The sequence below is a fragment of the Ursus maritimus genome, unplaced genomic scaffold (assembly GCF_017311325.1).
Source record: "Ursus maritimus isolate PB19 unplaced genomic scaffold, ASM1731132v1 scaffold_32, whole genome shotgun sequence".
Taxonomy (NCBI): Eukaryota; Metazoa; Chordata; class Mammalia; order Carnivora; family Ursidae; genus Ursus; species Ursus maritimus.
Window position 1 is genome coordinate 29,939,439 of NW_024425786.1, and position 12,119 is coordinate 29,951,557.

A 12,119-nucleotide genomic window follows, 5' to 3' on the forward strand; every position below is an offset into this window, starting at 1 on the left:
TTCTTCCTGGATACTTGCGTGTATATGTAAACTTACCATATTATATACATGTGTCTTTGGGATATATATGTGTGTTTGCCTGCTTATTTCCTATGTTGTGAAGCAATGGCCAACATATGTGGGGCAGGTCAAAGTTTGAGATCATGTGATTATCAGATTTGGTCTAGATGATGCTCAAAATGATATTCAGACAAAACATGCTTTGACTCTGGTCCTTGGATATGAAATTGGTGCATCAGGAGCTAGAGTTGTAAAGACCACAAGACAGAACCAGCTGAGGTTTATTTGGGAATAGATTTCCAAAAGGATGTGCTGGTTCAGCATTCTCTATGTAAGGTAGCCCACTTCTAATGGCTTATTGCTTCACCATATAAGGGAGTGTGTGACAAGTTTTAACAATTGCTTGCTGAGAACACCCAGTTCTCATTTTGAAAGGTTAAAAAAAGGGGAGAAAAAAAGAGCCAAGCTGCCGAGCACCACTACATTGAGCATGATGTGTCCCTGGTACTGTTCGTGTGTTTCATGTGAAGCATTGTTCTGGTTAACTGACATCCTTGCTTACAAGTTTCACTAACCCTTTGGAGTTTAAGCACAAATGCACAAAAGGGAAAAGAGGACGACCTGTTTGGGGTTCTTTTTTGCAAAAAAAACAAACAGTCGCATGCTGGACGCTAACCCCAAGCTTACACTGTGTGTGCGATGCGGCTGAGCTGCTCCGTAAGGCTCTCTCTCTGTCTGCCCAAGGCGTGCCGCGACTCTGGTAAGTAGAAGCCTTTTACGTTTCCCTTCCTCCCCTCCCTCTGTCTCGCTCTGCTTGTTTAGGTCAGAATGCCCATGTTCGGTGGGACTGAACTGGATTTCGCTGGATTATTTCCCAGCTCAGTGCTTCCTGCCTGTCCTTCAATAAAGAGAACACTGGAGGGAACAGCATGTAGTCTTTTCTTTTTGTCTAGCAATTGGCCAGACTCCAGGTCTTTCTTCAATATGAGCATCTCTGAGACTCGAGGAATCTCACAGAAGAAATTAGAAGTTCTCAAAAGAATCTTTTCCTCTGTCATCTTGTCTGGTTCTGAACAGTCTTGGCAAGGATTTTATAAAAGGGATTATTTATATATCTCGAAGAGTCATATGCCAGTGCGATTTTCCCTCCGGTTTTTGCAGAACAGGCGCCTGGTAGATTCGCGTAACATACATTTGCTTTACACAAGGTGAACTACTTTCTAGGTCCGAGCACAGAAGGGGGGTGGGGAACAACACATAATATTTTAAGTACTGTGGAGAAGTCTATCTATTACTCCATTATTTGAACAAATAAAGTGAGTTAGGGATGTGAACCAATGTGTTCCCTCATTTGCCTTCCATTCTTTGTCTCTTAGAGCGTGCAACTAATTGAATTTGAAATCCTTGGTGTGTATGTCTTTAAAATCTAGGGCCAAGTAGCTTAAGACTTTTAAGGATTTCCTTACTATTTACCAATTTATTCATGAACTCAGCAAATGGTCGTTGAACTGCTGGAACTGTTCCTGGGGCACTGAATGGGTAACGTACCCGCTCCAGAGCCTGCTCTCGCTGAGACCGAGTGAGACGCGCTATCTCGGCAGCAGGGAAGTGACTGGCAGTTGCTATACCATCACCCTTCATGGATAAGTTCGAGAGTTACGTTTAAGAGTTAAATAAGAATCAGAAAGTAATACCGACCGAAGAGGGACAGACAGAATCTTCTATAGAAAATAATGAACATGAACAAGAAGAGGTAGAAAGTTGAGAGTAAAGAAAGTGTTTTAAGTGGCAAAACACCTGAAGGATTTAGTTTCCGAATACCATCATTCTGTGATAAAAGGCTTTAAAATAAGAAGTCTTTTAGGAGGTGATTTTAGGTTTTCTTTGCAAGGGTAACTTCGGCAATGTATAAGATTTGCCTTATTTCCTGGACTTAGGACCTAACTCCTGTGTATGATACTGACCTATCCTTCATGCTCTTCTGGATCCGATGGGGGAGGCAGGGTAATAACACAAGACTGAGAGTCAGACCTTGATTTGATTCTGGAACTCACTTGTTTTCTAACGCTGGACAAGTTACCTAATAACCTCGCTGTACTTTATTTTCTCATCTGGAAACTAAAGATTAAAATAACCGCTTTCATAGGATTGTTGCGAGGATTAAGTATCGATGCTCAGTGCATATATTAAGTGCCCCACAAATGATAGCTGTAAGCATAGTGCTTGTACTACCCTGTATAGCCTGGACTAGAAGAAACGTTGCGGGTGGTTCCAGAGGCAGAAGTCCCCAGTCTTCCTTCCTTGACTTGCTACTTCCAGTTCCCAGAACTGATTTAACTGGGGGCCATTGGCTTGGGAGGTGCTAATAATGGCCACTGACTATGACTGCCCCCGTTGTAAAGCAGCTGCTTGAGGACTATACACTGGGCTGTTTACAGAGATGCACAGCTGTTGTGTGGCTGCTGGCCTGCTTGAATCTTTCTTCTAATCCTGTGAACTGGTCCTGCTGAACTCATTAGCACAGAAGTACTATTTCAAGAGTCTTCTTCATGGGTTGCAACATTGAGAAGTTGCTATATAGAGTTGACTTCTCACTTCTGGGGAACTGGTATATTTCTAGAAGAACCTTTGTGGTGATTTAGTCTTAGAAATAGTTGACCTTTCACTTTCACTGCTTGCTACTTTGTAGAGCTTGTCACTCAGATATGCTTAATGCTACCATCTGTCAAGTAATCTGAACTTCTGGCCATGTTCAACATCTGCAGTTTAGACAAATTCTTTCTTAGTATTAATGCTGCCAGGCTTTAGAGTGTTTCTTACACATTGGGGCTCATCCCAGGCTGGGTTTTTCTTGTGGTCAGAATTTGATATACTATAGTTCTTTGAATGAATCCTTTTAATAGTTGGGCTTCTCTGATTCAGTTTTCTTTTTCCTTTTTTTTTTTTAGGGTTGCAGAGCAGTTGCTGGGGTGATTGACCTAGGCACAGTGGAGATATTTCCCATCTTCAAAGCCATGCAGAAGGGCCTCATTGACCAAGATACGGGCCTTGTGCTCCTGGAATCCCAGGTTATCATGTCTGGCCTCATTGCCCCTGAGACCAGCGAAAAGCTCTCTCTGGAGGAAGGTCTAGCCAGAAACCTCATTAATCCCCAGATGTACCAGCATTTCCAAGAGCTACAGGATGCCCTGTCCTTAATAAGCAGGCTTACTGAGAATAAAGGTCTTCTTTCTGTGGTGGAAGCAATTGAAAAGAAAATGATCAATGAGAGAGTTGGGCTGAAAGTCTTAGAAGCTCACCTGGCAACTGGAGGTTTCAGTCTCCCTCCTAATAAAAGCTGCATTAACCTAGAGGAGGCTTTTCACCAAGGCCTCATTTCTGCAAGGCTTCACTCAGTGTTAGAGTCTTACCTGAAATCATCCAAGAATCTGATAGATCCCAACACAGCTGAGAAAATCAGTTTGCTGGATCTGATGCAGAGATGTATTGTCCACCAGGACTCAGGGTTGAAACTGCTGCCTGTCAAGCAATTGGCAGGGGGAATGGTGAGCTTGAAATCAGGCCGGAAGGTTAGCATTTTCCGTGCAGTTCAGGAAGGCCTAATAGACAGACAGGTCACTGTCCGGCTGCTGGAAGCTCAGCTTTTTGCTGGTGGCATAGTGGATCCAAGAACAGGACACAGACTTACTGTGGAAGAGGCTGTAAGACATAATTTGATTGACCAAGATATGGCCTGTGCTATTCTCATAAGGCAGCTTCAGACAGGAGGCATCATAGACACCGTCACAGGGCATAGGCTGACAATAGATGAAGCAGTGAGCAATGACCTCGTAGCTGCTAAGATTGCCCTTGTGATTCTGGAGTCCCTTTGGTCATTCATGGGGTTGCTGTGGCCTGAATCTGGAGAGATCCTTCCAATCACAGATGCCCTAGAACAAGGTATTGTGTCTACTGAACTAGCTCATAAAATCCTTAGTGGCCGACAGCATATTAAAGCTCTGTTTCTACCAGCAAGCACAGAGGTTTGGTCCTGGAAAAAAGCAGTAGAAGATGGTATGTTGGACAAAGATCTTGTCAATAACTTAAAATCAATTTGCATACCTGATGTGATGCCCCACATGCAATTAGCAGATTCTTCAGAACGAAGCAAATTGAACATTAATCCTGGAGCAGTAGGTCTACCACGGAGCCAGAGCCAAACGGAGGGCCTAGTAAGCCCTAGCGAGAAGCTGTTGTTTCAGTTGATGACTCATAGCTATATCGATGTGCGGGATGGACAGAGGCTGCTCCTTTTAGACAACGAGCTCTTAGAGACACTGACAGCAAGAGGTGAATATCAAGCAAGTCCTCCAGAAGCGTTGGAAGTTGGGCATCAGAGACTAGAAACTCCCGAGGAATTACAAGAATCTGTAAATGTCAAAAGCACAGAAACTTTCTGTGATGGGCTGAATGTGAGGCCACGTGAGTTCCAGGGTTCTTTTCCGAATGAAGAATATCCCAAACGGGCAGATTGCGCTGAAGCGAAAGGCAAAACGACCACTGTAGAAATTGAAGCTTCCCCCATGGAGAACCCTGAGAGGGACCTATTTGTGGGAGAACAAAAAGTGAGAGTTCCAGATGTTGATACTTTGATGGTCCCAGATAAAGGCAAATCAGAGTTAAAAGGGCACTTGCTAGGCAACAAAAAGGAAGAACTAACAGGAATATCTACCAGAGAAAACATTAGCAGGGGACTTCTTACGGTACCCACTGAGGAAGCTGAAGATGTGACCTTGGTGGTGAGCAAAGACCCATTTCCTGTTGAGACCCTGAAGGAAGAATGGCGGACTCCCAGAAAGACTTCCTTTCTGTGTCAGACAGAACGAGCAGACACACTTGAAATTGAAATTCCAGGTGAAACTGGAAGTCCGCTCATAAAACCCCCGAGCAAAAAGTCACAATTTCAGGTAAAGAAAACTCTAGATTTAGAATCAGAGCTAAAGTCTGAAAATGACATGAATATTCATACTCTAGACAAAAAGAAAAGCTTAAATAAAACATTTTCGGGTAGGGATGACCATAAACAAAATCCAGAAGGACACGACACTGTAGGCGGTAGTGTGATAACGTTAGAAAAGACAAACGTGGAAGACAATGGTCATGAAACCTCCCTGTCATGTAGTCGTCCTTCAGAATTGCTCCAGGAAGCTACCTTAAATACATTGTCTGCACAATTACTAGATGGTGGTATCATTCACGAGCAAACAGGTCAGAAGCTCTTATTAAATGAAGCAATAGCCCGAGGTATTGTGCCTAGTCACACTGCTGTGAAACTTATGGGAAAACTGAACATGTTTCGGGGCTTCTTTGACCCTCAGACCTGCGAGTCTTTGACCACTGAAGAAGTCATTGATGAAGGTCTGATGGATGAGAAATTATTGCATAATGTCCTCAAGGCAGACAAAGCTATAAGTGGCGTCTTAGACCCCCGTACCCACACACTCTGCTCTGTGAAGGAAGCAGTTTCAGTTGGACTTCTTGACACACAAACAGCCTCCAGAATTTTAGAGGGGCAGGTGGTGACTGGTGGAATTGTTGACCTAAAACGAGGCAAAAAGGTTTCGGTAACTTTGGCTTCAAATCTTGGCTTGGTGGACAGTGCTGACCAGACAGAGCTTATAAATCTGGAGAAAGCTTCTAAAGGCAGGGAAAGATTTGTTAGCTTACAAATGGAAACGACTGGAATTATGGACCCTGATAGCAAAACTCCTTTAACAATCATGCAGTCCATTGACAGAGGACTTCTGGAGAGAGAGGAGGCTGTTCGGTTATTGACTAAGCAGGTGGTAGATGGAGGTATCATTCACCATATATCTGGAATGAGACTTTCTGTTGATAACGCCTTTGAACATGGCATCATTGATGAAGATTTAGCCAAGCAACTCAAAAAAGTTGAGAACTTAAGCCTCTATCAGTTTTTTCATCCTGAAACCAAGGAAACTATTACCCTTCCTAAAGCCATAAAATTAGATCTTGTTACCCCACAGTTGAAAAGAGAAATCCAAGAAATTCAGGCTCGGACTGGACACTTTGTAGATCTCATTTCTGGCCAGAGATTGACCTTGGCAGAAGCTGAAAAAGAAGGACTGTTAACTAATAAAGCAATATTGTCTTCAGGAATGATGCATGGGATTGTAGATCCTGAAAATTACAGAATTGTTCCTTATTCAGAATTAGTAAAGAAATGTAAGATTGATATCGAATCTGGACAGAGATACCTAGAAGTAATTCCCTTCTCAGACATTAAAGATGAAGCAAGTGACAAAGTGCTTACATTGCCCCAAGCAACTCAGCTTGGAAAAGTGGACTTTGTATCTACACTGAAGGTTCTGGAAGCTCAGGCAAATAATGGGGGAATCATAGATACTGCCACAGGGAAAAGACTAACATTGGCATCAGCTTTGGAACAGAAATTAGTAGATGAAAACATGGTAAAAATTATTGCATCTCATCAGGTATTAAATGGAGGAATTGTTGACATATTTAATGATCAGAGAGTGACTCTAAAGGAAGCTGTTGAGAAAGGATTTATCAGCCCTGAACTGGCAACTATGATCCAGGCAGATACTTCAGAGTCCTGCCATCACGGGGCTCAGACTAAAAAGCAAGGTGGGATTGAAGTATGTGAAACAGAGAAGGAATTTCTAAGAAAGGAAATGTTAGTTGCTTGTAATCGGACTGCTGGAATGAGTTATGGTAAAGGAGCAAGTGAGAAATTATTTGAGATTGGAAGTCAGTCTGCACAAGGAAAAGTTAAAACAAGGGTTTCTGACAGAGGCCAGGACAAAAAGAGCAGGGAAATGTCATTAAAGGAATTGGAATGCAAGGATCAAGATATAAGAACTTCTCCAGATGCTGAAGAATCTGTCAGTATCATAATTCCTGGTGATCCTAAAGATACATCATTGGGCCAAGGTTCAGTGACACTCTCTCACTCGGAAATTCGTGATTTTAAACTCAAAGAGGCGACTAGTGATGACATGGAAAAAAACACAAATGAAGTGCAGAAAAACATAGAGGCCCAAATGGAAATTACTTCTCATATGAAATGGTCTATATCGAGTCCAGCCCCTAAAGAAATAAGAGAAAGCCAAGAAAGAATTATTTCAGAAGGACAAGAATCAGATTACGAAACTTGCAAATTGCTGAGTGAACAGGTTATGCAGAAACCAATGACTACCAGGGAGAAAAAGAAGAGGGAGAAGAGGGAGATGATTATAGAAGAAGGTGTCAAAACATGCAAACCGGTTCTTTCTGAAGAAAAGTTGAATCAAGAAACCGCCATTAGAGCTGACCAGGCATCCAGTGTGGAGGGTCCACCTGTGGAAATAACCGTTAATGGAAAAGGAGAAGAAGCTGATAGAGAGCTAGGATTTTCTATCATTTGTCAAGCTGAAAACTCTTCCCCAATGATACCCAAAGGAATTTCGGTAAATGAGGATGTTTTAACATTCTTCAAACCTAATCAGGTCAGTGAAGGAGAAGTAAAAAATTTAAGCCTCTCCTTAACTTTAAAACCAGAAGAAAATTTATCTCAAATTACTGGTGGGGCCCAGAGTGAACCATTCTCTTCTACAACCCCAAGACCTGAAGGATTATATTACCAGGAATCAGTTGGAAAAGCCCAAGTTGCAGGCAGATCCCAAATTTCTGAATCAAACAAACCTTTCCAGGGAACTGTCAGACCAGAGACCACCTCTTGTCAAGATTCCTGTGTTACTTTTAAGACCAAAGAAACCAAAGATCTGATTTGCTCATCTAATGAATATAAAGAAAGATCATACCAGGAAGTACCTTTTGACTCAACAAGAACTCTTAAATTAGGAGAAACAACAGTTTCTACAGTAGAAGCAAAAGAAGTCAGTTATCTGGAATTCTCAGACAGAAAGGACTTTCATCGTCAGGACAGCAAAAGTGATAGTGAAATTTGTGGAATTCTCACATCTAAAATAATAGCAACTCAGGAAATGACTGGAGAGCAATTTCTAGAAATGTCAGACCCTAGAGTTACAGGTGTAGAAGCAGTGTCTTCTGAAGGCATGGTGTCTCAGGGTGTTCCCAGAGTCTTAGCGTCCCTTCCTCCGGAGAAACTGTTCAAAGATGTGTCTCCAAAAGAGAGTGCAGGGCAACAGGATGCCACCGTTAGTCCCACTATTCCAGAGATTAGTGAAGAAAAGCCAGTGCCGCTCGTACAGCCTACAGTGAAGGTGGATAAGACACCACTGGAGAAGCTCAGAGAAAGTCCTCGTGATGAACAGACTCCCTTTGTGACTACAGCTGGGGGAAGGGGAAATGAAGGTGTAAACTCACAGCCCTCCAGAACAACTAAAGTAAGTTTCCCCGTGGTGTATTTGTATATGTATTTTAGATATAACTAGTGTAATGCTTAAACTCTTGACTGGATACTGAGTTTACGTATGTACAGTTGTGTGCATACATACAGTTTCAGGGGACTAGATGATTCCCTAAGGTATAACTTAGTTTACCATCATCTGTTTGTTACACAGTTGTTAGAAAATTAGGCAGAATGTCTTTCTGAAATTTGCAAAGGCTTTAAGTTAGAAGCTAACACTGGGGCTAATATGAAATAGCAGAGTGATAGTACCTGTAGTCGGAATACCTTTTAGAAGTTTTGCTACAATGATGTTTATAGATTGATAATTGTGAGCCTCTCCTGAGGAAGTTAATAAAATCACTTTTTTGTCTATTGACTTGAGGCAACATAGACGCATAGCATGTTTTATTTCATCCCACCCTATGTGTAGTAAAAATTCCTATTTGTCTATCAATAAGACCCAGCCTGCTTTTAAAAGCAGACTTAAAGGTGAATGTCTGATCTGAGTGAGTTTTCTTTTTGGCCCTACAGAATGTATTTAACCGACAACTCTGTCTAGAATATGATGAGAAGCTGGTATCCTACCTCTCTCTGTTACGTGACATTGAAATGAGGACCAAACAGATTCAGCCTCTGGACATAAACCTGGCAGAGCTACAGGACCTGCTGGGTCAGGCCAAGGTGGGTTCCCAGAGACTCCCTGCAGGCCCACCAGCTTGGAGGGAGTAGAGAGTATTCAGGAAGAAAAACATATTGAGGGGCTCCTGGATGGCTTAGTCAGTTAAGCAGTCTGCCTCTTGATCTCAGCTCAGATCTTGATCTCAGAGTAGTGAGTTCAAGCTCCATATTGGGCCCAGCATGGAGCTGCTTAAAAAAAATTATTGGGGTGCCTGAGTGGCTCAGATGGTTACGCATCTGCCTTTGGCTCAGGTCATGATCTCCAGGTCCTGGGATCGAGTCCCACGTCAGGCTCCCAGCTCAGCAGGGAGTCTGCTTCTCCCTCTCCCTCTCCCCCTGCTTGTGCTGTCTCTGTCTCTCTCCCTCAAATGAATAAATAAAAATATTTTTAAAAATTATTTTAAAAAAAGAAAGGCAGGGGTGCCTGGGTGGCACAGTCGTTAAGCGTCTGCCTTCGGCTCAGGGCGTGATCCTGGAGTTCCGGGATCAAGCCCCACATCAGGCTCCTCCGCTGGAAGCCTGCTTCTTCCTCTCCCACTCCCCCTGCTTGTGTTCCCTCTCTCACTGGCTGTCTGTCTCTGTCAAATAAGTAAATAAAATCTTTAAAAAAAAAAAAAAAAAAAGGCAAAGACCACCACCATTTAAGGGACCAAAAAAAAAAAAAAAAAAAAAAAAAAAAAAAAACCCTCACCCATTAAAGGGACAAAAAAAAAAAAAAAAAAAAAAAAAAAACCAGATTAAAAAAACTGGAGATCTCTGAAGAACATCAGGAAACTCTGGTCTCACAAAAACCAAAGCAGAAGAGACTCAAGGGAGGAGTTGCATCAGGAGTAAATACAGTAGGGAGACTGAGTGAGGACTAAAAGGGAGATTTAGTGCCCATAGTCATGGGTAACCTTAATAAGAATAGTTTCAGTGGAGTCATAGGATACAAATGAGGTTTCGGTGAGAGCAAATGGGAGGTTGGAAGGTGGGAGCAGTTAATGTAAATCATTCTTTCCAGAAGCTTGGTGGTGCAGGCAAGCAGAGAGGTAGGACACTAGCTGGAGGAAATGTACTGAAAGAAGAATGTTTTGAGTGGATTTTGGGGCCAACGAGGAGGAACCAATAAAAAAGGAGAACTTGAAGTTAGGGGAGAGAAGAAATGATAATGGATGGCATGAGGTTCCTGGGGACATAAATTAGACAGCTTGAGTGGCTTGAGTGGGAGGAAGAGGAGCTCTTTTCCTCAACTGAAGTTAAGACTTGTCATAGGATTGGAGTCACAGTGAGGACAGACTGTAGAGGCTAAGCAGTTCTCTCAATATCTGGAGTGTGGCCTTGGGTAGGGCAGCAGAAGGGCAGGTGAAGATGATGTCCAGAACTGCCAACTTTCCCACTGCTTATTTCTGAGGCTTTAAGTTAGAAACTAACACTGGAGCTAAGGCTGAGGCCTTTGCTGAGGCTCAGAATATTGTAGACTAGCTGAGTTGGGAAGGCTGGGTTGGGATATTTTTCTATTTTTTCCTTCTGCCCCCTTGGAATTTGGAGTGGAAAAGTCTTTTTTTTTTTTTTTAAAGATTTTATTTATTTATAAGCATATGAACAGAGGGAGGGGCAGAGGGAGAGGGAGAAGCAGACTCCCCACTGAGTGCAGAGCCCAACACGGGGCTTGATCCCAGGACCCTGAGATCATGACCTGAGCTGAAATCAGACACTTAACCGACTGAGCCACCCAGGAACCCAGGAAGAGTCGTTCTTTTGTTTGACTTATATTGTGTCACGTTATATAATGCAGAATGACACTCTTGAAAGAGGCAGCAAGTTGTATTGGAAGGTGCACTACACTGACTCAGGAAACCTGAATCCAGGTCCTTGCTCCAATGCTGAGGTGGGTGACCTCAGACAAAAATAAAATAAAAAATAATATTTTCAAACGCCGACGCATTGCTTCGGTAAATCCAGAATAATAATGTCTATTCTGCCTACCTCGAGGATTAGTGATTCAAGAATTGTGAGAACCAAACAAACGAATGAACATGCATAAAAACATTTCATAAGCTGTAAAGCAGGTGTCAGCATGAGGCGACAGGAAACTGTGTTCACAGCTGATTCTTAAATAGCAAGAATTCTAGTCTTGATTTTGGAGGTAACTCCACTTTATCCCCCCAGGTATTAGACAGGGAGCTAAAGGATCTGTCCACGTTGGTGAATCAGGAATTAGAATGCGTGAATCAGATTATCATCAGCCAGCCTCAAGAAGTCCCTGCTCAACTGCTGAAGGCTCTAGAGAAAGATGCCAAGAATCTTCAAAAGTCCCTCAGCTCTGTGAGTGACACCTGGAATTCCAGACTACTCCACCTCCAGAGTGCTGCGGAAGTAAAAAAGGTTGCTTCTTGTTTTTATTCACGAAGGCTCGCAAAGTCTGGGCGGACTTGAAGATTTTCATCAGCTAATTTGCCATTTGTTTCTTAGACTAGAGTGTTAAGTCAGCACGAACAGCTAGAAGGCCGACTTCAAGATCTGAGAGCCTGGGTTGGCAGTACCAATCTTCTTCTGAGCAGCAAGGAATATAACGATGAAACCAACACTGACAGCCTGAAACACCGTCTCCAGCAGTTTGAGGTAGGCTCTCCACCCATTCTCAAGTGCGTTTTCATTGTCCTCGGAGTTGCCTCGGTTTTATTTTCCTGCAAGGGAAACCGGAATCTGTACTTCTCTTTCTCAGAAAAACTGATTTTCCATTTTAGAAATAAAGTCTGCCGTGTTTAGTTTTTTAGGTTATCATACCCTTAGAGCTTCAGTGATTATGTTTATTTCTCCTTTCAGCTATTCTCTGAGCGTCTACAGAATGGCCTGTTATCAACTTCATCTTGTCTTTGTAACTGACCATCTAGTATCCATCCTTTGTTTCTAATTTTACACACACCAATTTCAGGAGGCTTGTTGATCCATGATTGAGAGCATGGCTTGGCAAACTTTCTATAAAGGGCCAGATAGTAAATATTTTAGGCCTTGAAGGTCGTACACAAACGGACCATTTCTGTAGCAGCCATTCATCTTTGCTGTTGAAACATGAAAGCAGCTG

The 12,119-nt window shown here is 42.6% G+C and overlaps 1 protein-coding gene across 1 annotated transcript in view; it reads left to right on the forward strand.

Moving 5' to 3' along the window:
• The window catches only part of MACF1 (microtubule actin crosslinking factor 1), a 154,568-nt gene that overhangs the window by 30,852 nt on the left and 111,597 nt on the right, over nt 1–12,119 (forward strand). Inside the window, exons 22-25 of the mRNA XM_040619306.1 lie at nt 2,949–8,369; nt 8,906–9,055; nt 11,204–11,419; nt 11,507–11,656. Coding sequence (XP_040475240.1) covers nt 2,949–8,369; nt 8,906–9,055; nt 11,204–11,419; nt 11,507–11,656 — 5,937 coding nt within the window. The remainder of the gene's footprint in view (nt 1–2,948; nt 8,370–8,905; nt 9,056–11,203; nt 11,420–11,506; nt 11,657–12,119) is intronic.